At 40.5% G+C, this 27377-nt stretch overlaps 1 protein-coding gene across 3 annotated transcripts in view; it reads left to right on the forward strand.

The window, feature by feature from the left end:
* NFKB1 (nuclear factor kappa B subunit 1) overlaps window positions 1-27377 on the forward strand; it is a 113475-nt gene that overhangs the window by 40803 nt on the left and 45295 nt on the right. For 2 of the 3 annotated variants that reach the window (XM_032400904.1, XM_032400905.1), the window contains exon 6: window positions 23512-23660. In XM_032400904.1, the coding sequence (XP_032256795.1) occupies window positions 23512-23660 (149 nt within the window). Of the gene's footprint in view, window positions 1-9512; window positions 11635-23511; window positions 23661-27377 lie in introns of those variants that run through there. The other variant, XM_032400906.1, reaches the window with a different exon arrangement.

The raw sequence follows: 27377 nt of genomic DNA on the forward strand, positions 1-27377 counted from the left end.
GTCCCGTGCCTAAAACCCTATTTCTAATAAGCTTGGTGTAAGCCAGGCTTAGACCCACTCTTGTCATGTGGAGATTATTTCTAGAACTCAGGCTATGGGCTACGGGACCATCTGGTGCTCTGCATGCTTCTTTCAAGTCAGAATCCTGTTCTGATTTCTAGAGCCTTGCTCTGTAAGTCTTCACAGTCTTTTTATTATTTTTTTAAGATTTTATTTATTTATTTGATGGAGGGAAAGAGGGAGAGAGAGAGCACAAGCAGGGGAAGCTGCAGGCAGAGGGAGAGGGAGAAGCAGGCTCCCTGCTGAGCAGGGACCCCCGATGCAGGACTCGAGTCCAGGACTGGTATCATGACCTGAGCCGAAGGCAGATGCTTAACAGACTGAGCCACCCAGGTGCCCCTTCACATTCTTTTTAAAAAAATTGTTTTAATTACAAAATACTTCAAGCATATTTCAAGAACATTTAAAAATTGGTATAACAGACACCAAGTACACCATTTGGATTTAATAGATCTTAGCATTCTACCATGTGAGCTTCTGATCTCTCTATCAATGAAACGCAGTTACAGCTACAACCCGTCTATCACTTCTTCCTTCTTCTTGGTAAGTAAACCACTACTCTGAACTTTCATTCTCTGATATGCTTTAATACTTTTACTACACTAAGTATGCTTCCATAAATATTGGCATTTTCAAGAGAACTAATTTTTACTGGCTTCCACCCTAATTTTCTATTATATATCATGGCTCCTTTTCAGGGCAAATGAGAGTTAAAACTAGGCTCCGTTGAAGATCAGTGTTCACTTTGATCCTGCTGATTCCTCTTTATCAGCTAGATAAAATTTATTCATTTACAGTGTGGAGCTTATTCTGACTCACAACAACAACAACAAAATAACATTAAGAGAAAAATCTAGGGAAAGTAAATATGCGGACGAACCATTATGTCTTGCCCTTTTTAAAGAAAAGCTTTCCTGTTGTTAAACATTTAATATTCTATTATACTATCCAGTAAAGTTTCTCTTTAAAGTTTCCTCACTTCTGATTTCATCACGGAGCTCCTAATGGAAGAGGCTGGTAGAAAAGCCCAAGTAGCTTCCTCGGGGCCAGGCTTGTCCCTGCCTGTTTTTGACTCAGCAAGGAGTGCCAAGGAAGGCTCGTTTCCCTCTTTTTCCCGAAAGTTATGCATCAGATTTTTTTTATTAATCAAGCTGCTTTCCTCTTCACAGAGGTGGAAAGGCGCCAACAGGAGCAGCTCCATGGGGCTTTGTAAACTCCCAGTGATTCTCTTCCAGTGTGGCAGAAAGTACCCATCCTCCAGCAGAGCCCACTCTATGCCAAACAGAAATCAGTGTCAGTGACCTTGATTCTAAAATACAAATAGCTTACCAGTGGGTATTTTTATTTTCTCTTTAGTTATAAATATCAAATGCAATGGACTACAACTTGAAACACAGCTGATGGGAGTGTAACTATTTTTAATCGAATGTTTTCTGAAAGCTTGTTCTCACATATGTGTTCTTTCCTGAGTGTTTTACATTGAACAGAAGGCATGTGTTGAAATATGTAGGTCAACAACAGCTTTTTTGTTGTCCCCCCTACCCACTTGATTTTTTTTTTTTTTTTAAATCTCCACTCGAGGTGCCTCTCACTTAAAAATCCTAAATGGTGAGTTCTGTCAAGGTCAAATAAAGACTGGCTGATCTGCTGTGGCATTTAAGGCTATCACATATCCTTGCATAACCTTTCCTTTGTATAGACTTGTCTGATCCAGGAGGTTTGCCATTTTAAGGATCTAGTTTTAATACGAATTTTGAATAATTTAATCTGACTCAATTTCTAAAAACAACAGGGAAGAAAATCACCAGTAATCAGTTAGGCATGCATATAGAACCTAGGCTCATAGCATTTATTAAAATTTACATCAGCAACCCTAAGCTGTTTCCTATTTGCATATGTTCATAGGGGAAATAACGACATCCCCTAGGCAGAGAGCCCTGTGCTCTGTATATTGAGGAGAGGGTTTTGTGGCCTGGGTCCCTTTTTGTGGTTTCAGAGAACTTTGAGACTTCTGAATTTCTGTGCAGAATTTTATGTAAATGTACATACATTTTTCTGAAGAAATAACTTTTTAATCAGATTTTCAAAGGGAAGGACTCAAACATGGTTAAGAATCAATGCTGTAGAGTATGTCTCTTTAGCTTTTTGCTAGCAGCTAATTAAAAGATTAGTTGGTGTATATATATGTAAAGAATGTCTTTGTAAATTTTTTCAGTTTTTATTTTTGTACCTTTTAATTTTATAGCTATGTTTTCGCATTTTTTTTTAATCCATTTTAAGTGAGTTGAAATACTTCAGGTTGCCAACACAAAGCTCAGGAAAGCCTCCCTTTACTTTGGTTGTAGGGTGGAAAAGAAGGGAGACTTACTATCAACAGACCAAAAAAGTGAATAGGCTTCACTGCTTTTTCTCTCTTGCCCTTCCATATTGATGCTGATTCAGCATGAAGATAACCATTAGTGATTGAAGTTAAAAGAGAGAAAATTCATAACAAATATTCCTTGAGCCCTGTGTGTCCGGTCCTCTCTAGGCAAGCAGACAAAACTCTCTCCCGTGTGCAACCAGACTTCTAGATAATTTTTCTTTCAAGTAGTTCAGAAGTTTTGCATTTGGCCCCTAGAACAAAATATTACCTGGTAGAATATTTTTAAAAATAGCCCTCTAAACTCACTATATGTATTCGTCTCTATTACGAACTAGAGAGGGCAACTCATTAAGGAAACTTCTAGCAGAGATCATAGCTGTGAAGCTTAACCCTTAGAGATTATCAAGGGAACCCCAGATTGTCTGAATTTTAAGTTTTGTTTTGTCGGTCCTGGCTTGGTGACTTTCCTCTGCTGGTCATTCTCAGTTTTCTTCCCTCTACTCTTCTTTAAATACATGATTGTCCTGGGACCATTCTTCAATCTAAAGCAAATCTCTGATGGCTTCTAACTTGTGGTCTCAGTCTGAAGATTATATATAGTGTCTCCCCATTCCATTCAAGAATTCAGGTCTCATAAAGTCACATACTGGTAATGCTTCTTGATAAGATAAGAATATCCAGAAGTACTACAGCCCTCAAAATGTGTAACACCTCCTCCTCCACAGACAAGCTGTTTCTCAGCCTGTCAGCTGGTCTAGAGGTGAGATGGTAGACTCCCCTGCAGTCTCAGCCTACTATCCTCACCTGCGGCGGCAGGGGGCGGGTGGGGGGAGTCCCAGATCAGAACCCTCTGGCCTATACTCGCCTCCTTGAGGTCTCCTGAGGGTGCGCTGGAAGGTGCGAAGACTTTCACAGACAGTTCCTCTCACCTTGAGGTCCCCATCCACCCAATAGAATGATTATAAGAATGGATTGTTGTGCTTACTTTCATCATCTCATTTAGGCATCACAACAATCCACTGAGGTAGGTTCTCTGATCCTCATTTGATAAATGAGAAAATCAAAGCCTAGAAAAAGTTAAGAAGCTTACCCTGAGTCTCACAGTCTTTCTGGGATGGAGCCCAAGATTTCTATTCAGACAGTATGATTTTTTTTTTTTTTAAGATTTTATTTATTTATTTGAGAGAGAGAGAGAGCAGGAGTAGGGGAGCAGAGGGAGAGGGAGAAGCAGGCTCCCCACTGAGCAGGGAGCCCGAAGTGGGGCTCGATCCCAATACCCTGAGATCATGGCCTGAACCGAAGGCAGACCCTTAACCGACTGAGCCACCCAGGCACCCCCAGACAGTATAATTTAAGAGTCCTCTTAACCATCATGGGATACTATTGAAATATTAAGGGTCTATCTACTCGTGAGGGTCCTTTAAACCTATGGTTCTCAGTCATCAGAATCACCCAAGAGATGCCTGCAGAGATGCCTGGGACCCGTTCCACACATGCTAAATCACGATGGGTCGTTTAGGGGCGCCTGGGTGGCTCAGATGGTTAAGCATCTGCCTTCGGCTCAGGTCACGATTCCAGGATCCTGGGATCGAGCCCCACATCGGGCTCCTTGCTCAGCGGAGAGCCTGCTTCTCCCTGTCCTTCTACTGCTCCCCCTGCTTGTGCTCTCTCGTCCTCTCTCTTTCAAATAAATAAGTAAAATCTTAAAAAAAAAAAAACAACAAAGCAACAATGGGTCGTTTAGCCAATATGAGATTCTATAATTCTGTGATAATTTCTAAGGACTTCTGTCATATAATGACAAGATATAACAACAGATGAATGAATAGGTAAGTCATGGTATAATTGCAAAATAAAATATGCCGCTGTTTTTAAAAAACAACATAATAAAATAAAATTTAAAAAAAATGAAGACTGTACAACATGGAAAACTGCTTATGGGCTAATGTTAAGAAGAAAGCAGGATTCCAAATTAAAAATATAATCTCTGAAATGATTTAACTCAGTGAATGAGTTAAAATCAAGATTAGAGAAAGTCTCTTTCAATTATCAAATGGAAAAATAGATCTGAAATAATTTCCTGGAATGTAGCACAGAAAGACGGAAAACTTGAAAGAAGGGGTGAGATAAAGGGTGCAGGAGAGAGAGCAACAGGTGAATGACTGAAGGCCTGGAAGGAGGTAATAAAGCTGCAGGTTTCCGGTTCTATGCTTAGAGGTTCTAGGGCTCGGGTTAGGTCAGGTGTGGCTTATGGACCACGCCTGTAGGTGTTAAAGCATTAGCCCTGAAGTCAGCTAGTTTAGGGCTGGGCGTGATGTTCATTCCTTGTTTTGCTACTAACTAGCAGTGTCGCTCAACTTGGCCAAGCCACAGTTTCTTCATCCATAAAGTTGAGATAAATAATACCTACTCCATAGGATATGCATATAAATTAAGTTATTCAGTGCATGGCACATAGTAAGCGCTTAAAAATGATAGTTGCTTTTATTTTACTTCATTTTATTTTGCTTTATTTTATTTTATTTATGAGAGAGCATGCGTGAGCAGGGATTGCGGGGGAAGGGGCAGAGGGAGAGAGAGAATCTCAAGCAGGCTCTACGCCCAGTGTGGAGCCCAATGTGGGGCTCAATCTCATGACCCTGAGATCATGACCTGAGCCGAAATCAGGAGTCGGACGCTTAACCAATTGAGCCACCAAGGCACCCCTTTGCTTTTATTTTTATATACCCACACTAATTTAAGTGTTGAGTGACAACGTTCCTGATTGGTTCATGGAATCATGGAGTTACACAAAAGCTTCACCAGTCCACTAATTATTTTTAGCACAACCTCACTAATTAGTATTGCTTCCACTCTATTTACACCATTTCCTTCCTTCTTTCTGGGGTTATTAAAGTAGGAGATTGAAAAGAGATCCTGTGCCAAAAGCTTACTTGTACATGTAACACATGATTTCTTATGAAAATATAGGTATTTGGAAGCCAGAAAGGAGTGTATTAAACTTTTGTTAGGCTCCTTAACTGTGTTTTCTTTGACACTATGCATGCACTGATTTCATTTGCATGAGTACTGTATTATAGTTTCCTAGGGCTTCCATAGCAAATTACCACAAACTGGGTGGTTTAAAGCAACAGAAATTTATTCTCTCACAGTCCTTGAGGCTAGAAGTCAAAACTCAAGTTGTCAGCAGGGCCATGCTCCCTCTGAGGGCTCCAGGGAAGAATCCTCTCTCCCTCTCTCTAGCTTCTGGTGGTCGGGTGCTGGCAATCCTTGCCACTCTTTGACTTGTTAGCGGCAGCACTCCACAGTTTCTGCCTTTGTCTTCACATGGCTGTCTTCCCTCTGTGTCTGGATCTGCCTGACCTTTCTCTTATAAAACATCAGTCATTGTGTTTCAGGCCCACCATCATCCAGTATGACCTCATCTTAATTAATTATATCTGCAAAGACCCCATTTCCAAATAAGGTCACATTCTGAAGTGCTGGGTAGACATGAATTTCAAGGGAACACTATTCAACTCATTAGGCGTATGTTCTGGCATTAAGCTTATAAACTAGTGGTCTCGAAGTATGGGATAAAGACCATTTTAGCCCCATTTTGCACTTAGAAAGACATTTACATGTACCCATTGTGTTCCCTTATATATCATTATTATATATTTAGGGAGTAGCAGAAAATCTTTCAAGTTAGAGAAGTTTGTCAGTATTTTGAATAATTTATTTAAGAAAGTAACTCCTGTGTTATTTCCCCCATTGAGTAGATGTTGGGCCTTCAGTACAGTGGTGTGCTAGTAACTGTTTAATGACCGGCTCTCCAGGAGAACAAAGCAAAGCCCTGATTTGTAGTATTTGTCAGTTTCCTGGATGTAAGTACTCCCACCATGGTCAGTTTCAAGCTATCAGTGTGAAGTCTGGCTTGCAAAATTTCTGAAAATTTAACAGTCAACTCCTGTGAGCAGGTCAGACCAATTCCATCCGTACCACTGCAAGATTTTGTAAAGAGAAAGGTATGAGATCATATCCTAGATATTAACCCCAGTGAACAATATTCGGATCTACAGAAGATAAGGAATTGCTTCATATAAGTATTAGAATTAAGTGAAGTAATTGACATAAAAGCACCTGGCACATCTATAGCTTTAAGTGTTCACTCAGGACATGTTTATGTTTTTAATTTAAAAAAATCATGAAAATGTCTGTAACATGATTGTTAGTTCCGTGAGGGCAGGCAGGAATTTTTTTTTTTCTGTCTTGCTTACTGCTGTATCTCCAGCACCTGGAATAGTATATAGTGGGTGACCAATAAATTGTTTGGATTCAACATGCAGGAAATGGCTAGAATCAGACTTCCCAAAAGGGCACTAGTACTATCATAATGTAGTAAAGAAGAGACACTTAACATGATGTAATAATAATAGGTTGTTACTGGAAGCATCACGTCTTTGACCAGCTTTCAAGGCTTCACTCCAGTTGCTCTCTCTCTCGTTCTTTCCATCTCACCAGCCTTCTCTTCCTTTTCCTCCCTTACCGCACCTGACCAAGAATCAGGTGATCCATGTCCTTGTCCCAGTGAGTTGGGACACTATAACTTAGACCTTAGCCTCATCTCTAACTTTTCTGAGTCAAAATGGGCCTCTTCTGCCTCAGACTCCTCAGTGGACTCTCTCCATGGCAGATCTTCCCTACAGAACTGCTCCTCCTAATATCTTTCCCTTCTTGGAAAATGGCAGTTCCATCCTTCCACTTGCTCAGGCCAAAACCCTTGGGGTTATCCTGAACACTTCTCTTCTTACACCCCACATCTGATCCATCAGGGCATCTTACTGGTTGTGCCTACAAAACCTACCCAGGACCTAATCGCTTGTCACCCCCTCCACTGCTACCTCCCTGGTACAAGCCACTGTCCCATCTTTTTCTCCCAATGGTTTTAGCATTCATGGATGATTCTTTACTGAATTATTTATTATTAGCAATTGATGATGATAAACTTGTGATTTTCGACTTATATCATTCCTTTTACTTTTTGTTAGTTGGAGTTCTGTTTTAAAAAATCAAGCTTTCTCAAAAAAGAAAAATACAGAGCTTTCTCTTCTTCACATTCCTTTAAAAACTTTTTTTTTTAGTGTCAGTATGTACTCATTGGTCATTTTGTTAGTCAATGTATTATAAGCCATTCCTGTCATTATTTATTTTGATGCTTAAATTGGTCCCAGTCTTGGCCAGTGAGTTATTTGTACTTGCTCCTCTGTCCTTTTGATATGTCCCCACTCAATTTTTGAATACTTCCTTATTTCTGAAATAATAGAATGCCCTAAGCTCACCCTATACTTTCCCTGCGCCAACCCTGGACTCATCCATCTCTTCAAGAAGCCCTGGTTCCTTTTATCAGAGAAATTTCTTCCAGGCTTTCATTAGACAGAGCTAGAAAATTAATTTTTAAAAAAAATTTTGAGTTCATACTGATACCTCTAATTCCAGTCTAACCCCACAGGCTTCTTCCTTTTCTTCCGCCATTCCCTATTTGTGTCACCTTTCTCTAATAATGAAAACCCTAGCTGCCAGCGATATCAGTATACCTACTCATTTTGCTCAGCCCCGTAGTACATACAGAATAGCTTCTAAATTGCTGTACTGATATCAACACAAACTTACTAAATACAGTTCAGACTTTCTTTGCAGTTTTTTTTTTGACCTTCAAATATAGTCAAGAGAGGATATTCAAAGCAATGTGTGCAAAAGTGTCTTGGATTAAATTTTTATCCTTCTATATAGGTACGGTATCATTGGGATACATAGTCATCCTTTTTGTTGTGTTCAGTTTTAGGAATTTCCCATCCTTATTGATTTCATTTTATTTTTTGAGTATCAGTATTTATCAGTCTCATTATCTGCCATTTACATGAAATTAACTAGACTCTTTAGAAATCATGATAAAGTCGAATTGTTTTGTTATTTTTAAAAATAGGAATATAGACACAAAAGGAGTCAGTGAGAGCCTTGATATAAATTGTGTTCTGGATTATTAGTTCAGAAACCTGAATCCATCTAAACCTAGAACATTCCATGTGTAGGTTTCAAAGGCTGCTTGGCTGTCCTCCCTTCCTCACATTCATGTAGCACATGTTTATCTAGTGCACCCCACATGCCAGGCAGGGTGCTGAGCTATGCGCCCTGGTCACACACATGAACGTGATCATCTCTGCCTCCCAGGGCTACATGGAAACAGATATATACAGGATGATAATATAGATGTTACCCAGATTTGCTGGAGGAATGCCTCTTCAAGGATGCTCTGCAGTGCATGTGTGTGTGTGTGTGTTTGTGTGTGCATATGCGTGTGTGCGTGCATGTATGTATCTTGGGGAGGGCTGGAGGAAAACACAGCCTTACATGGGATCACCCTCTGCTTCCACACTTCCAACCCGCACCCATCCCCATTTGTAACAGAATGCTCATGGCATTTGATAGGTATATTTCCAAACCAGAGGCTAGAGAGCTGGATATCCATCTCAAGCACCTCAGTAAGACCAAATCCCACCAAGTGTGTCTCCGTGTCTTCTTTGACAGGTTTCTAGAGTGGTAACATGGTGAGATGCTGGAGATCCTCTGGTTTGGTACTTCAGGGGTTAACAGTATTTCTTTTTTTTTTTTTTTAAGATTTTATTTATTTATTTGACAGAGAGAGACACAGAGAGAGACACAGCCAGAGAGGGAACACAAATAGGGGGAGTGGGAGAGGGAGAAGCAGGCTTCCCGCTGAGCAGGGAGCCCGACGCGGGGCTCGATCCCAGGACGCTGGGATCATGACCTGAGCGGAAGGCAGACGCTTAAGGACTGAGCCACCCCGTTGCCCCTAACAGTATTTCTCGTGTTGATGCTGTCTACGGGAAGAACAGTTCCAGCCTTAGGGATCTTTCCCCAGCCACTTCAATGTATTTTATCAGTGTCTCCAGTGGAGGCCTTACCACATTTGCAGAAACATGAAGTGATAGATAACAAATAATTTGAGTTCAAATTTATTTTGAAAAGTTGGGGCAAAGGGCTAAATTCTTTTTTTTTAAGCCTTATTTATTATTTGAGAGAGAGCGTGAGAGAGAGAGCACGCGAGGTGGGGGTAGAGGGAGGAGGGAGAAGCAGACTCCCCACTGAGCAGGGAGCAAAGGGCTAAATTCTTAAGCAGTGATATTTAAAGGAGATGAATGCATCCAAAAAGCAAATTACCACACATACAGAGTGGGATACGCAGGCAAAGAGATCTAGAACTTTTAGGTAACAATGGACTTAACATCACAACAATGTGATGTGACCACCAAACAAGTAATTCCATATTAGGCTGCATTAACAGAAGTAGGGTATATAAAACCAAAGAGGTGGTGGTCTTGCTCCCACTCTCTGTTGAAAGACCACTGGAGGAGAACTGTGTATACTGACAGGCACCACATATATAGACAAATAGAGGCCAACTTGAGTTTGTTCAGGGCAGAATGGTGACAGAACCCAAACCTTCAAAAGGGAGTAGTCTTTGAACCTGAGATTATTTATAGCCTGGAGAGTTTGGTTGTTATCAAATATTTGAATGGCTACCATGAGAAAGGAAAGATGAGCTTTATCCTGTCTATCACAAGAGGATGAAATGAGGAACAATGAATGGAAACCCTAGGGGAGAGAGGTTTCAGTTGTTACTGAGAGAGCTGCCTAAGGGTGAATGTATAGCCTCAGGATGAATGAAGTTCATTGTCACTGGACTGGCTCAGGAATAAACTGGAAGACTACAGGGCAGGGAAGCTAACTTATGTAAGATCCTCTATGGTCAGAAAAGTTCCTTTTTATTTATGCCTTTAAAAAGATTTGCTTAATAAATTAATAACTTTATAATAAGGGAAATCAGGATTTGGTTATAGGGCAGTTATAATTTTCTGGCAAGTCCCTAAAAATGGAAATTAATAACTTGCAGAACATTTCATCCAAGCATCAGTGTGTTTGATTCATTTAATATACTTTGTGTTTTAGTCATTTTATACTGAACTGAACAATATAAAGTTATCACATTGAAGGTTTTATTTTGCAGGTTTAAAGTCCTGCCATTTTTCCAAATTCCTGGCTGATGTTATTTTAGAGCTTGTTAGAAATTTTGGTGTTTCCCCCCTTCCTCCTTTTGCTTACATCATAGTATGTAGATGGTACAACATGTTGGTTAACCTCAGTCTGACACTTAGGTCGCGTTTTCTCTTTTGCTCCATCAATGTCTGGGACGTAAATTAGCCAATAAAGTGGCAACAAGAAATCAGACAAAGAAAATTTCCCAGTTCTACTCACTCGTAATTCTCCTAATTTAGTAGGGGTTTTCCACAGGAAATCACGGAAGAAGAGTTGAAATGCCTTATCTTATGTACTTTCCTTCTAAAGAAAGGAGCAGTTAATTGTCTTCTTCCCAGAGTGGTCCACATTCTTGTGCAGGCAGCTGTATTTACTCTAGTACAAATTAAATTCTACATCAAATGATGTCTCTGAGTACTTTCAGTCACTGAGAGCCAAATTATTTAATTACTTCTTTAACCAGTGGGTTTCAGTGAAACTAATAGAATGGGTTTTGTAAGCAAGAAATATATGTCGTGAGGATGATTTTATGGCTTTAAGAAGAACGAAATTAGTGATATCTAATCCCAACTAAATTTGAGTATCTGAGTCGGAAGATAATCTTAATCATCTCAAATCATGTTTGGGTCAAAAACAATGTGTTGAGAGACTTTAAACTATTTAAAGATAATGTTAAAAAGTTATATTAATAATTTGTTTTCAAAGAGTAAATAAATCAGAAACCTAAAATCTTTATTTTGGACGTACTTCAGTCATACCTTTTATGTGGTCTAATCCTTCTAATTATTTTCATGTAGTTTGTATGGATTAAAAAAAAAAACTTTCGTAGACTAAAATTTCTCCTTCTGACTTTATTTTGCTTGTCTGTCGTCCCCCCCCCCCCCCGCAACTTGTGTAATTGACGCATTTCTGACATATCCCCAGAAAAGACCGATCTTTATTATCAGGACTTAACTACCCAGGCAGGGCCCTCCTTGAATTAACTGAAAATAAACACTGTGGGTACTCAATTTCAGTTTTAATGACAAAAGTTGAAATCTGTGCCTAACATAAAGGTTTTCTTTGTCTCTGAATTCTGATTTTCCATGCTATCAGAGGCCCCATTGCAACAGGTAATTTGAGTGTTGATTGTATGTTTTCTCAGTTTGTAATTGTGGTGACATGTTTTTAAAATGTTCGCAGTTTTAAAATGAAGTTTATCTATTAGGTTCCTTCCAACTCAGAAATTCTGTGATCTTAAACTTTTTTTTTTCCCCTTCAGTTTGAAAAGGTGATCTTTGGGTGTTGTCCTGTGTGTCCTATACCTATAAACAGGAATCATAGAATTTTAGAGCTGGAAGATGTACTAGTCATTACGTAGTGATTCTACAAACAAAGACTTCAGGGGCCCGAGGAGGACAGGTGGCCAGCCAAGGATCACAGCAGCGGCTGTGGTTAGACCTCTGGCTGCTCACTGGAGCACGAAAACTTAGCACTAAAAATTAACCCAGATGTTCTTACCTGAAAATTTGCAGACTTCAGGAAAACATTCTTTCACACATTTAAGAATTTTGAGGCCATTTATATTAAACACAGTTTATTCATACTCGACCAACTGTGCTGTCATCCCTATTGTTTTCTCCAAACCTGGGATCACGCTAGAAAATAAGTTAACGGCTTCAGGTGGGTTAAATTTTCCTGAGTTTGCACTCCTGGGATATTTTTCAGTGACTTAAAAACGTAAACTGACACGGTGAAGTTCTGACCGCTTTCTTTCGGGCGGGAGGGTGACAGTGCGTCTCTGGGTTGCTGGTGGGGAAAGCCCTCTCCTTGGCAGAGTGTGGCAGGGATAGGGTGTGCGAGGTCCACTTCTCTGATCACCCAGGGCCTGTGGCCCACGCAGCGCTTCCCTCCTCCGGCTCTCACTTCTGTTTTACCTGGAACCGACCTCGATGATTGTTTTCCAGCCATCCTACCACCTTGGCCTAGCCCCAGCACAGTTGGGAAATTGTATGTCAGGGTTAAATCCCGCCTGAGAACTGAATTTATAAAACTTAAAGAGGTAGCCTCCCTGCGGCCAATCTGTGTATAAATGGCAGTTATTTTTCTCAGTGGAAACATGCTTCAACAAAATAATCTCCTAAGAAATAAAAATAGGGCCAGGGTTCCATGGCCTCACTGTGATTTCAAGCCAGGGAGTTAGTAGAGTTAGTAGAATTTCACACACCTTCCGTTAAAACTTTTCAGAAACTCCTCCGGGGCAATCCCTCCGGGTTCTGTTAGTGAAACAAACCCTGTCACAGGACAGTGACCTCAGGGCAAGATAGCCTGGTGGGCCCTGCAGTCAGCCCCCTCTCCTCACTGCTCACTGCTGCCCCCCGGGATGGTTAACCACTTTGCTGTTCCTTCCTTCCTCTTTGTAGCCTGGAGCCTAATATTTTTTCATTCATTAGTTCTTTTATTTATTTATTTAGTTAGTTAGTTAGTTAGTTAGTTATTTAGTGCTGAAACCCGAGATCGAACCAGAGTCATTAATTCTTTTAAGAAGGATTGATTAAATCGATTCTGTTCCCGTGCTGGGGGTTGGGGAAAGGGAAAGAAGAATTAAATCGCCCCTTTGTCCTCAAGGATCAATCAGTTTAATAGAGGAACTAAAATATGTCCTGAAATAGCTGAAAGATGAAAATACTGTGTTGGGTTTTGTTCACCGCTACCTAATCAGCATCTGTAGCTGGCATGTAGGGATGGCTGAATAAAGTTGTTTGGGTTTTTTGTTTTGCTTTTTGGATGGAAGAATGAATGACCTAATGGCTCCAAGACAAAGACAAACTTGTAAGAGCCAGCTAGTTAGGGTGGTCATAGAAGACTTTGAGGCAGAGATTGGATTTTGGCCTGGATCTTGAGGGAAAGGTAGAAATTTGAAAGCAAACCTCTAACTGGAGAAAAGAGCACAAGCAGAAAAATCAGCAGCAAAGCCTCAAAAATAGAAATCTGAGGTTGAATGGGAATAGTGAATAATTCTGCTGGTGCGAAGAGTACATGAAAGAGAAAGGTGGGAATAAGGCTTGAGAGGTATGACAGGGCCAAATTGTGTAAGGCTCAAGAATTTGGGCTGGGTTTGGGGGAAAATGGGTAGATTATTACATAAGTTTCAGTACAAGAATGAGCTGCTATACTCAGCTTTGTGCCTTCGCAATATAACCCTGGTAACAACGTGCCAAGGGATTTTGGAAGGGAAAGGCACAGGGACACCAGTTAGAAGAACTGCACTGGTTCTCTACGAGTTAAACTCGGAGGTCAGGCTGAGATGGATAAAAACTAAGGCAATGAGAGCAGAAGAGAAAGACAAATGCCAGAGATTTGGGGGGCTATGGCCTGGCTGAAATTTGGCAGCTGATTGAGTGTGGAAGACAGCAGAAGAGTCTGAGATGATAGGGAGGATTCCAGGGCAATTGCTGAGAAGGGGGTGATTTCATCAAACAGTAGAGTAGGTTCTAGAACAAAGGCGATTAATTTGGTCATGGACAGATGAGTTATAAAGATGTTATGGACAAGAAGATGCTCTACAGACAGCCGGCGGTGTTACAGACGCTTAAAAGGAAGGTAAACACACGGGTTTTAAGTTAAGGAGTTATCTGCTTGGCACATACAACGCCGGGAGACTAGAAAGGAACATCAAGAGAGTGATCATGGTAAAGATGAGAAGTGGACCAAGGACTGAATCTCTGAAGAAACTTCTCTTTGGGGAGGAAGGAGAGCACCTTAGCAGAAGTGTCCAAAAAGTAGGAGGGTAGAGTTTCTAGAAGGGAATGGTAATACAGCCCAGGTTTCTGAGAGGTTAAGTAAGAATGAAGAATAAGAAATGGCTAGCGGGTTTGGAAACAGGGAGTCCGATCATGACCTTGAAGCACTTTTTCATTGGGGGGATAGGGGATTTAGTTCATTTGCAAAAGGCTACAGGTTAAGTACAGCATAGGTGATGAGAGCTTTGTCTGCACACTTGGTAAGGAGAAATACCTTTTAAGAACCTTTCTCACTGGGTTATTAGGGAAAAGATGAAATGAAAGAATCATTCTCTATTTCTATATTTCTTGGTGTTGTGCCTGGCCCATAGGTTTGAATAAATGCTAACCTTTACAGTTGTCATCATCATTTATCAGGAAAGGGGTTTTTTTTTAGAATAAGGGAGAAGACTATACATGTTTTGTGACTAAGAGGAAGGGTCCCTTTGAGAGGAAGGGAGGAGGGTAATTGAAGGAGGTCTGAAATAAGTAGGCACTAAGGGCAAAAACAGAGTGGTTAACTCTGGACAAGGGAACAGACCTACCTTTCTCGGAATTAGGGGAGGATATGTGAAGTAACAGAGACATTTTGAGCCTGAGGAACAGTAAGGAGAAGGAGGTTAAACAGATTCACATGCAATGGTTTCCACCTTCTCAACAAAGTGAGAGGTTACCTCAATTGCAGATAAGCTGCTTCAGGCATGAAGAGACAAATGAGAATCACTGTCCTTTATTTTGTGCCTGCCATGTACTCAGAACTATGCTAGACACTTTAAATGATCTTCTTTAATCCTCATGAAAATTCAGAGATTATGTATTTGCATTTACATTATACAGATGGGAAAACAAGTCAAAAAGGCTAACTCTCTTCCCCAGGATCACACAGGAAATAATGGAAGGAGCGGGGATTCAGAGCCAGGACTGTCTGACTCCAGAGCCTGATCTCTATGGAAAGGGAGCCTGGGCGGGGGGAAAAAAGGAGCCCCAGTAGATTGAGATCTTGGAGGTGTAGCTGTGCTGTATCATGATCAAGTCCTGCGGGATGGTTATTGCTGTCAGTCACCAGAGTGAACATCAAAGACGAGCCCTCTCACATGGGGAGGAAGAGACTGTGAAATTGGAGTGGACCAGAAATGTGAATTCTGGGTCCCTGAGGGCAATAACAAGGCACAGAATAGAGATATGTTTGAGTCAGGGGCTAAGACTTGTTAGCACTGTGGAAGAATGCCTGATGGGCAACAGTTAGGGTGGGGAGAGGGAAGGACATGGGGGTGTCTTGGACTTTAAGAGGAAAGCTGCTACCTTGGTTTTCCAAGGGAGATGATTTAAGAGTGGCCTTTCCTTCTCTTTCCCACAGCTGCCAGAATTCCTGCCACTCAGCAGTTAGATTCCTCTTACCATCCTGGGGTTCCAGAGCGCCCACCCAGACACCCTTCCACCAACATAGGCTAATGTGGTGCTCTGATGTAAAATAATCATATTCTAATTTAAATAGCCTATTGAGAGGTTACACTGGGGTCTAGCCATGTTTTTCTTTTGGAAAAGATAAAATAATAAGAGAAAGAATGTAGTTACCTTATTTCCACTTCCTACTTAGCACAGCTCTTTATATTTTAATAAATTGCCTTCCATGGATCACATTTTAATCATAGCTTAATTATTTAATCGTGCATTCACTAAAGAATCAATTATCCAATGCCCACAATATGACAAACATTATTGCAGGCACTGGAGATTTACCAGGAAAGGAATCGGTGTCCCTACTCTGATAAAGCCTCTATTCTAATCGAGAAGAGAGGCAATAATCAATACAAGTAAAGTGTGTTGTAAATTAAGTAGTAATTAGTAGAAAGAAAAATAAAGCAGGAGAAAGGAGCAAGGAATGCAGGGATTGCAGTGGTCAAGTTCCAACAGTGAGCCATGAAAGCCCCCCCAAGAGAGAATGGCATTCTCCAAAGCCGGAAGGAAGGCACGAGAATGTGCAGGTATCTGGAGAAAAGAGTGTTCCAGGCAGAGGACACAGCAAGTGTCGAAACTCTCAGGCAGGAGTTGAGCCGGCCAGGTCCAGAACAGCAAGCAAGCTGATGTGAGTGCTGGGCTGGGAGCAGTAAGAAACAAGATCAAGGAGGAAATGGGGGTGGGGGTGTCAGATCGCCCAGGACTGTTAAGATGGAAAGGCATTGGATGGTTTGGAGTTGTTTTTCTTTAACTTTTTATCATGGAAAATCTTAATCATATATACATGGAACAATATAACGAGTCCCCTCGTGCTAATCATTCAGCTTCCACAGCTTTCACTTGGGAGGACTTTGAGCAGAGGAGTGACAAGACTTGGCATGACCTGACTTGAGCAGGATCACTCAGGAGAAAGGGTGGTGGGGAAGTGCGGCAGGCACAGGAAACACAGTTGGGAGACAGATCGCAATGGCGGTGCGGAGAAGTGGTCAGAGTCGGGATATTTTTTGAACGGCTGACTAGATATTATATATTTTATGCTTTGTTGGAAAAAAAAAAAGTATTTGAGCATGCACATAGTGCAGTAAGGAAGGTAAGAGATGTACCAGAATCCCACTACTCTAGACTAAACCCCAGTTCCGAAAAACTGGCTTATAAGTGAGCATTTGTAACACGATTGATCCATAAGTTACATGTTGTATACTCCTCCTCTATTCTTTTGCAACCATGGATGATTGGCCATGGTTGCATATAAAGGGTAAGGATTTATTTGTAGTGCAGTAATGAGGTGATAACACCTGTTGAGGTACAAGTCCCAACAATTCTTGCAGTTAGGAAAAGCATGTTACTTATTTTCTGAAAGAATCATGATTTATAAGCAGCTTTATTAATGTAATAAAACTGAAAATTAAAATAGAACAGATAAAAAAGAAACATTAGGTCAAAGTATGACAGAAAACTCAAGAGTTTGAAAGCAGAGTTATGGGTAGACAGATTTTATTCCTCTCTCTGTGTAGTTGATAACACCCTCTTAGCGCATTTTGTTGTGTTGATGGCAGAGTTTGCCTTTCTTATTCCAGCCTGACATCTGAGTCATGTGTGTTGTTGGTCAGGCAAGTAGGACAGTAAACAAGGTAAAGGAATGTGACTGACTCAATGCACAGCCAGGAGCTCTACTGGAAAAACAGCCATGTCATCAACAGTGAATGGGTCAAAGAGGATATTTTCACATCATTCCACCTTACCAAGAACACCTCACTTACATTCAGAAGACATAGGGTGAATTCCGAGGTCCTCTGTTTCTTGGCTGTCTGACCTTGGGTTATATCACTTGTTAATCTGTCTGAACTTCTGTCTTCTTATCTACAAAATGGGGATGAGAGTGTCATCTTTGTCTACCCAAAAGGGTCACTGTGAGGCCCGGGGAGAACCGGGCCATTTATAAAATAAAAGAGAAGGAAAGAAACTGGTGCCTCCCTGGAACTGGCCATGTGCCCGGCACTGTGTAGTCCTTCAGCAGCCATCTGAGGTCACATTACTAGCCCATTTTGTAGCTGAGGAGCGTGAGGCTCAGAGAGGTTACCTAACTTATGTAAGGCCACAGAGCTAGAAGAAGAAAGAGTTGGCATTTGATCCCAGACTGGATCAACTTTAAATCCCCTACCTTAAAAAGAAAGAACCAGCTTTACTGAGCATCTTCCTACTCCGTGCCAGAAACTGTGTTAGACATGGTTCTGTCCTGTCTCATTTAATAAAGGTGATTCTGTACTTCCTGGGTGCTCAACAAAGAATAAAGAATAGTAAAATCTATTTGTCATCACCAAGAGAAGATGTATAATGAAAACTATTATTTTCCTTCTTTTCCCTCTTCTCCTCCTCTTCCTTCTCCTTCTTCTTCAACCCCCTCCCTGGGCCTCCTCCTCTCTTTCTTCTTTGTTTTATAATCTGAGGTGCAGCCTAACAGAGAAGAATCAATGTATAGTTGAATGGTGTCTGTGGCATGTTTTTTTTTAATGAAGGAGCCTTGCAAGAGGACAGGTGCACTTCTGCCATCTCACTACTAACTCTGAGACCTCCTTTCTCACAACACACACGAACAAAACCAAACAAACAGGTTATTCAGGAATAACTGTCATGTCCCAGCACTGTACTAGGCAAAGGAGAGCTGTACGACACTGGGCAGATGGGATATTTACAAAAGAAAAAGTCATTGAGCCAGTGGTAGCCAGTGTAATGGAAAATGAGAATGGGCTTTGGAGGTGGACAGACCTAGGTTCACAGGGCTGCCCAATACTCCAGTTATAGGAACGATGGCAGTTTGCTTCACCTTAATGTGCCTCAGTTCCCTCAGCTGTGGAATGGGGTACCACTACTCACCCCACAGGGCTGACGTGAAGATTGGCTGAGTTAACACGTTCCCTTGCCTTCCATAAGAACAGGAAGTTAGGAAGTATAGATGTATGTGCTCTGGGTGTTTAACAAGCAAGAGAGGTAAGCCAATAACCCTTAAGTTGCCCATTGGTTTTACCATCTTCTTGTTGCAATAAGTTACATTTGCTTTTCCTGCCCTACTCCAATCACATTCGCCCCAAAGGGGACAGTCATGGAGTTTTTTGAGCTAAAGTGGTGAGGAGAGTGCCATGGAAGATGCATATTTAGGTCCTACCTTTGAAGAACGAGTGGTTCTAGATAGGGAAGAGATGGGAGGGACACCCCTGGGGAGATTGGAACCACTTGCAGGAAACCCTAAGAAGTGGTGATGAGTATGGCTTGGGGGGACAGTGAGGAGGACTCTCACCACAGAGCCATTGTACATGCTGTTCTCAACCTGCTGTCTCCTACCCACCCCTTCCCTTGTTACACTCCCGCCCCTCTTTCAGAGCTCAGCGCTCATTGCTCCCTCAGGAACCTTTCTCTGACTTCCTGACCAGGTCAGATCCCTATTACGTATGTCTTTCGTAAGGGCTTCACAGTTTGGCGTGTATATTTCTCTGTGAGTTTCTTTGAGGACTATCAGCCTGGCTCTTTAATTCCCATCAGAACAGAGGTTATGTCTGTTTTGCACTTACATTGTATCCCTTCACTCCCCGACCTGCTGTAGTGCGTGACACATAGAAGGGGCCTAAGAAACACTCACTGAATAAATGGATATGTTTTGCTTTTCAGTGAAGTAATAGTCTGGATAGGAGAAAGGGTTTATATTTGAGATTGCTAATCCCATTAGGTGCAAGCGCTGTATTCACTCATTTAATCTTTAAAAACAATTTGTGAAATCAAGTGCATTTCATTTCATTTTAAAGATGGGGAAATTGATGTCCAGAGATGTTAGCCATCTTTCTGTATTGACCCAGCTATAGAATAAGTGGCAACAGAGGGATTTGAGCCTGGCAGCTTGACGTCAGAGCTCTTGTATTGAATCAGATTGCCCCATTGCTTTAGTGGAAGAGGGACAAAGTTAGGTACACAAGTAGTTAGGATAGATTTCTGTTTGAAAATTACGGATTTTTTTCCTCCTCCTTCTGGTCACTTATCATCATCATGGTTATCACTTCATGAGAAAAACTAAGCAGAAAAGAACTCCTTCGTGTGTCACGTTGCACACTCATGCTGACTCTTCTGCCAAAGTGATTCGGTCAAATTTCCTCAGTAAGTAAACTGGACATTTCAAATTTTGATTCCCAGAAAATTTTAGGCTACTTCTCTTAGTCACCTTTTAAGAACCAGTATGAACTTTGCTAGAGCATGACAGAGAGTAACTTTGAATAAAAGGAGGTGATTTGATTAAGTTTGGTATTATATGCGACACTAGGTTTCTGTTTTTTACTCAAAAAGCAGATCTAGCCTGTGGTTGTCAGGACTATTGTGTCATAAAGCTCCTGGAAGAAAGGTTTAATTTCATCAAGGAAGCTGAGAAATCCTGAGCACCTCCAAGAATGATAGCTGTTACTATAATAACACAATTTATTACTAAAAAATTAACAAAGCCCAATAAAATATGGCACTCTGGGAAAAAACAAAAGCTTAACCCTAGGAACAAAAGTGACTTGAATTGGTCATTTATTCCAGCCCCTGCCTTTAGACAGGATTTTTAAAAAATCATCTCAGGGCTGTTATATCTCTAGGTAGGGAAGTACGTTACAGTAATCAATAAGATAATAGTTAACACTGTATATTGCCCTTATGTACTGGGCAGCGTTCTAAAAACTTTAACATATTTGATCCTCATAACAAACCCGCAAGCCCTTTTTTTATCCCTATTTTACAGATGAGGAACTGAACACTGCCCAAGGTCACACAGCTAGTAAATGGTGAAACTGTCTTCAAACCTAGATAGTCTGCCCTTGAAGTACATGCTCTTCCAGTGTCCCTTGGTAGCCGATTACTCACATTTTCACCTTTGTCTCCCTGACTTTCACTGAAAGCTTAACTTGTATTTAAGCCCTTAGCATGTAAGAGCCTGCTGTGTTCAGACTCTTTCAAAAATAACCCAGCCTTCCTGGCAGATACAGTTGCTTTCTGTAAACTTAATTTTCAAGGGAACCACTATTCAAAGAAGTAGGGAGGCTGAATAAAAATAACCAAATTCTCTGTAGAACAAATGAATTTCTGGATCAGTTGCAAATAGCTTTCAGTCATGGCAGCATTCTCTGAAGTATGCCCTCCCCTAAGTTAGAATTCCATTGTCTTCATTTGCCATACAACCTGAAAATAGTATCATTTTTTTTCTGTCCCCACACTTCAGTTTTCTTCTTTCAGTCAGTATTTTGGAAAGTCCACAAAACCCAGGGGCCTCCCTGTCGTTGCCCTGTGGTCGGTGTAAAAACCAGATGATGCCATGCTGACCTGAAGTCTTTTAAATGGATCAAACTGCACATTAGTCACTGGCAAAGTTTTCAGGTCCTTTTACCTCAGAGACTACTCAGTTCCTCATTCTTGCCACCCTTCAGTCATGAAGTAATAGCAAGAAAAAGATGTGAGTACTTTTTGAGGACACCTCCTACTCTTTCCTTCAGGGCTAGTGACTGATTCCTTCAGAGTGGTGACATTGAAGGGTCCTGATATCCAAAGGCATTGGGCTCTAATTGCTAGATTCCTTCTGGTGTTCTGCTTAAGTGGAGAGCCTACCTGATTTCACCCAAGTGAAGCATTTCATCATGCCTTACACTGTTGCATTCCTGTGCTCCGAGGACTTAGGAGTGAAATTTCATGGTCTATTGAGTGCTTTTCACTGTTCATTTACTGCTAAAGAAGTCCCTGTAGAATATGTCATCATAACAAAGGCTGATTTCACGTGCTGACACCAAGGCCCAGGACCGGCATTGGCAATCCAGGGACTATTGCAGGCACAACAACCAAGTTTGGAGCAAACCCAGAACTTTTCATTCCCTGTCCTGCCCTGAAGGGCAAAGGCTTTCTTCTGCCTGTTTTAAAAGGGAAAACACTAAGTTCATAATTATCTTTATGCCCAGAAGGCTTTTTTAAGTGCTATACCTGTTCTAGAAATTATTTGTGCTTGGAGGTGGCAGTCAAATCCAAATTTAATCCTCAGCATTCTTTGTCATGAGCTTGCTCTGCAAGGACAGGAGGCCACTTCGTGGGAAAGGCCTTCTCCTTGGGAAGGTTTGGCAGCAGCTCTGGGCCAAAGTTCAGGCAAAGAGGCCCTAGTGTTTCCAGGGGAGCTATACTGTTGATTAGAAAGGATTCTGTCCTTTGCTCAGGGCGGGAAACTTCTCTCCCCAAATCTGCCAGACAATCCCAGCTCTGATCAACTTCTCCTCAACTCTTGCAGTGAGAGATTGCATTGGGAAAAAATCCATATTGAAAAAATGCTAACAAAACCCTGCTTCAATGGAATATGAATCCATTTGATGATATTTATAGTAGAAGTAGACTGGTTGAAGGGGATTCTGTCTTTTTCCAAGAAATTTTATTGGCAAGTGTAGATTCTTCCTCAAGTTAATGTTGGAAAGACTTCCATCAAGGATTCATTGCTAGATGGGATTTCGGTCTACTTTCTTTTCCTTCCAAGCTATGGGCTGCTTGTACAGAATAAAATATTTCTGATGATTGTATAGTTGGGAGATCCTGGATTTAGGTCAGTCACTTCTTCAAAAAGAGACAAGATGAGCTAAGGAAATAGGATGACCGGCTCTTCCCAGTGTTAGCCCTGAAAGCCCTGGAAACCCCCTCAGTCCCAGGCAAACCAGGATGGCTGGTTACCCTTTAAGGAAATATAGTGCATTTTCAATAGTTTGGCTGAATTTATCACAGTATTCTGACTTACAGGATTCGGGAAAGTAAAAATAAGGCCGTTGGTCCATTCTGTTAGTATGATTTTAGTACTGGGGCTTTCGCAAGGGAGGAATCTGTGGTCTACTAGAGGGGGCTGGAGGACCAACTAGAGGAGAAAGGGTGTCCAAGCTGTCTTTGCTTTAAAATGCCATTTTCTCCATGCTACTTCCTTTTTATGGCTCCTGTCATCATTTTAAAGGTATGACAGTTAAAAAGATAAATGACCTTAAATAGAAAAATCTGGTTTTATAAAACAAGAGCTAAATAGGTGTCAGATCTAAGGATTGGCAGGTAGGGAGTGCACTTACTTGAATTGAAGAAACTTACTATGACCTGGACTTATGTAACTCAGTTATCAGAGCTCATAGCGGAGAGTGCCGACGAAGGCTGCAGTGTCCAGACAGATCACCACAGGCCAAGTCCATAGGCTTGGATATCCATGGCCAACCTTCAGAGCCAGGTCCCTGGCAAGACTCTGTCTCCTGCCTAATCTCATGGCAGAGACTTGGGGTTACACTGCTTCTGCTTCCCTCTCTCCTTCCCTCGATTTCCATCAATCCATCAACCCCACTTCCCTTCCCATGGATCTTTTACCCAGCATTCATTCATGACTGAAAGTTGTGATGAGGGTACAGATGAAAACATGTTCTCGGCTCGTAGGAAGGGGGATGCTTCATGGCTACACAGCATCCTCTACAAAGTGCTGTTCCAACTTGAACAATACATGCAACATTTTAAGTGGCCTGCTTCCTGGAGTATATCCTCCATACCCAAAACAACCAGCATTAGCATTTTACTTTATTTCCATCCCGTCATTTGTTCATCACATATTTTTTATTAAAAAATGGAACTGTGGTCATATATGTACAGGTATGCCCAATTTTGTATCATACTTTTTACACTTACTGGTTTGTCATAAGCATTTTTCCATGTTGCGGTATAGTCAGATGTACTAACTTTTTAAATGTGCTTCTTACATAGATCTGCAACTATGTGGGACCTGCAAAGGTTATTGTTCAGTTGGTCACAAATGGGAAAAACATCCACCTGCATGCACACAGCCTGGTGGGCAAACACTGTGAGGATGGGATCTGCACTGTAACTGCTGGACCCAAGGACATGGTGGTCGGGTAAGTGAGGGTGTCTGATACTGTGGGAGGCAGGAGCAGATGCAACATGGCACCTGGGGACTTTGACTGAATATGTCCTTTTCATTAGGAACCTTCCCAAGACTCAGAGGTCCTTAAGATGAAACTGTGAGCTCTCACTTGGACTCCCAAGGAAAAAGAAACCCACATGTCTGGGTTTTCTTGAGTTTGCACGATGGTTCTGGCCTAATTATTTATAGCACCCCCTTTCAGTCTCAGTAGTGGCCCAGTTTGGATGATAATTTATATGGTCACTTACCCTATGAGGCATTTGTGCCACTTTTAGCTGTATCTTCCTTCTGGAAATAAAATAAGGACAAATTAGAAGAAACCGAACTATGGCAGAAATAAACACCTTGTAGGTTTTATACTCTTGATGATTCTTTTAATGAACTATTGAGTCTGGATTTATAGGGTGAACATTTTGAGCATGAAAAAGATAGATAAATATTGTTTCAGTTCTCTGCTATTTAGAAAGTGTACACAGAGAAAAAGCGCAGGAATGCAAATTTGTTTTGGCATTCATTAGACTTGAAATGTAAATACAAAGGGACATACTCATTTAAGAGTTAGTCAGACAGACAGAACAAGCAATTTTAAATGAATGAAAGATTGTAAAATAAATTCAGCCCAAAAGGAGTAAGAAACTTTAAATTAATTTTGTTTAATTCTTAAGAATATCCTTCTAGGGTTTCCTAATACTGGTTTAAACAGTTAATGATAAAATCCCAGTTAATCTGGACTATTCACTCAAAAGAAAGGAATTGTTTAAATCAACCGTAATTAAGCATTTCAGGCTTTGAATTCCAATCAAGTTTTAAGTTGGTTGTTATTGGGGAGGTTGAGCTTTCATGTTCCTAGGTATTTCTTTGTTTGACTGTGAAAATATTCAAGTGTGAAAAACCTAGAGAGAGAGCTTTCTTTTAAGTCACTAAAATCTGATTCTTTTGATGTTAGAAAAAAAAGACTCTAGATTGGAGGAGGAGGCTTAAATTGATTTGAAAAATTCAGTTGTGCTTTATATGAACTTGTTTCAACATTCTCTTGAAAGGCTGGCCTGTTTCCTGTTGAATATCACAGTTGGTTCATCGTCTGTTTTGGAATACTCTTACAGTTCCCAGCTGACCTGTGAGAGCTTTGAAATGCAGGGTAATTGTCAGAGTTTCAGACTAATTGATCACTTAGTGTTTCTGCGGATTTATCCGAGTAGGGTGCTGTCAATTTGAAGTGTTGGTCCTGTTTAATCTGTGTGATAATCATATCCTTTACAGGAAATTATAAATGAAGTTCTTAGCTAATAATATTTGTTATTATAAAACGGCCAGTATGTTGTCTATAATTTGGTGTTTCTGTGGCTTGGCTTAGTAATCCTCTAGGATTTTAGAAGGAACTAATGGTTATTTGGTTTGAAACCTACAGCGGGAATAGAAGTAAGTTCCCTGTTTCTAAGGAAGGGAAGAAAATCCTTTACTCTCTTGTAGTGGGGTTCTGTCATTGGGAGAACTCATTCATTCAACAAACATTTTGAGCATCTTCACTCCTAAGTTTGATCATCAAGATGTCTCATCATAACGCTGTGGGATTTTTGTAACCCCTAAAAGAAATTTAGTCAGGATGCCACGTAAGAGTTACAACAGTCTCAGTAGACTTTCTTATTTAGAGTGTTCTATGAAACACTGGTACTCCCTTTATAATTGATTTTTAGTTGAGAAACTTTTGCTTACAGTGTTTTCTAAAATACAGCAATTCCTTCATGATTTGTCTCATTTATTTATTTATTTATTTATTTAAGTTTCCAATGTCAGAACCTGTTGCATTTTAGTAGAGAGAATATGCTAGTAGTCTGGAAACCAGAATTCTCTTTTCATTTCTGTCACTCTCAGCAGTAGGGTTAGGGGCAATTTGTATGACTTCTTGAGCGCTTTAAATCCTTCCCTTATAAAATATGAGTGTTGGGCTACAGAGTTTATCTCCAGGCCCTTTACCTCTCAAAAATTCCAGACTGAGCTAACATTAACTAATATTATGAAACAACATGAGCTGACTTGCGACATATGTATTTATGGAATGTCATCGATTACTATTATTTGGTTCTAACTTGTAGGTAAGAATAGCACCTAGAGAATTTTAGGAAGATAGCCAGAGTTATTCCTTAGACTTGTCAATACTAGAAATGGAACCAAGATAACCTGTCTTCAATAATATAGCTTAGGCTAAGAGTATATATTCATGAGCAGGGCACCAATCCAACATATCAAAAAGAATATATAAAGAATAACTCAGGGGAGATAAATAACTTTTAAATTATCAAAGCCAGAGGGGAGGTTGGGGGGGAGGGTGAAATAGATGAAGGGGATTAAGAGTACACTTATCTTGATGAGCACTGAGTAATGTATGGAAGTGTTGAATCACTATGTGCTAACTACACAGGAATTAAAATTTAAAAACTAAAAGCAAATTAAAAAAAATAAATTATCAAAGCCAAAGAAATACTTTTCTTTGGGGTTCTCAATAAAATTTAGTTTCTATTTTCAAAGATATTTTGTTATCTAGATTAAAATATTCATGTTTTAGATAACTTGAGTCACAACTGTAGGTTTGAGTGCTTACATTTGGGGGATTTTGCCTTTAAAAAATTTTTTTATTTAGCTTTAATTTTTTACATTTTATTTCTTACTCATTTATTTAGTTAGCTTTTAGTGCCTGTCCTCATAAAAATAATTTTAGTTCGGTATTTTATTTTTGACCTTGAATATCAACGGTTTGTTTCAACAACATTTTAGTTCTCTGAAATTTTCAATCAATGGAAACTATCTGTTACTTGACTTTGCTTTAAGCCGCCTTCCTCACCAATAATCACCACACCCTCTGTTTCCTGGCAGCCCTGATTTAGAGAGATCTAAAGTTTTTTTATCTTTTTTTTTAACTAATATTTATGGCATGTACCAATTGGTAAGCACTAGTAGTGGATATATAAATACAAAAGAGAAACAAGGCCTCCCTCAATGAGCTAGTGCAAACTGTATTAAATTGGTGTTTTTGTAGGTTTAAAAACAATTGATTATTGGTAGTTTTATAATGTTAACCTGAATACACAGAAAAGATGCTGGTTGGAGAAAATGAACAAATATGTGGCTTGGCTTAGTAATCTTCTAGGATTTTAGAAGGAACTAATGGTTATTTGGTTATCTGTCTGTATGGACAGAGATTGGAAGTGTCCAACTTCCACATTAGGGTGTAGATTGTGAGTCAGTGTGCTTTTGAACCTTGCGCCAGCTATAAAAGTCAATGTTTGCGTCCTGAGAGGAAGAAAGGCCAGAGAGAGGGGCCCTTTTAAAATCCCAAACTAATGAACCTACCCAGAGGGCAGCAGTAATCCCTGGATGATGAAGATGATGATGGAAACATCTGGCACAGTGTAGAGGATTGCACACCTGACTGCTAATTAAAGTCACCTTTGGTCACTTTATGAAAATACTGAGCCAGGCCCTCCTCTCAGAGATTCTGATCTCATTGGTCTTGCCTAGCATAGAGCGGTGGTTCTCAAACTATAGGTGCATTGGCATCTCCTAGAGGATTTGCTGAAATACAAATTACTGAGCCCCACCCTCAGAGTTTCTGATTGAATAGGTTTGGGATACGGTTTCAAAATTCGCATTTTAATAAGTTCTCAGGAATCACTGATGCTGCTGTTCTAGA

This window comes from Phoca vitulina, unplaced genomic scaffold, assembly GCF_004348235.1.
Source record: "Phoca vitulina isolate PV1807 unplaced genomic scaffold, GSC_HSeal_1.0 scaffold3, whole genome shotgun sequence".
Classification (NCBI taxonomy): domain Eukaryota; kingdom Metazoa; phylum Chordata; class Mammalia; order Carnivora; family Phocidae; genus Phoca; species Phoca vitulina.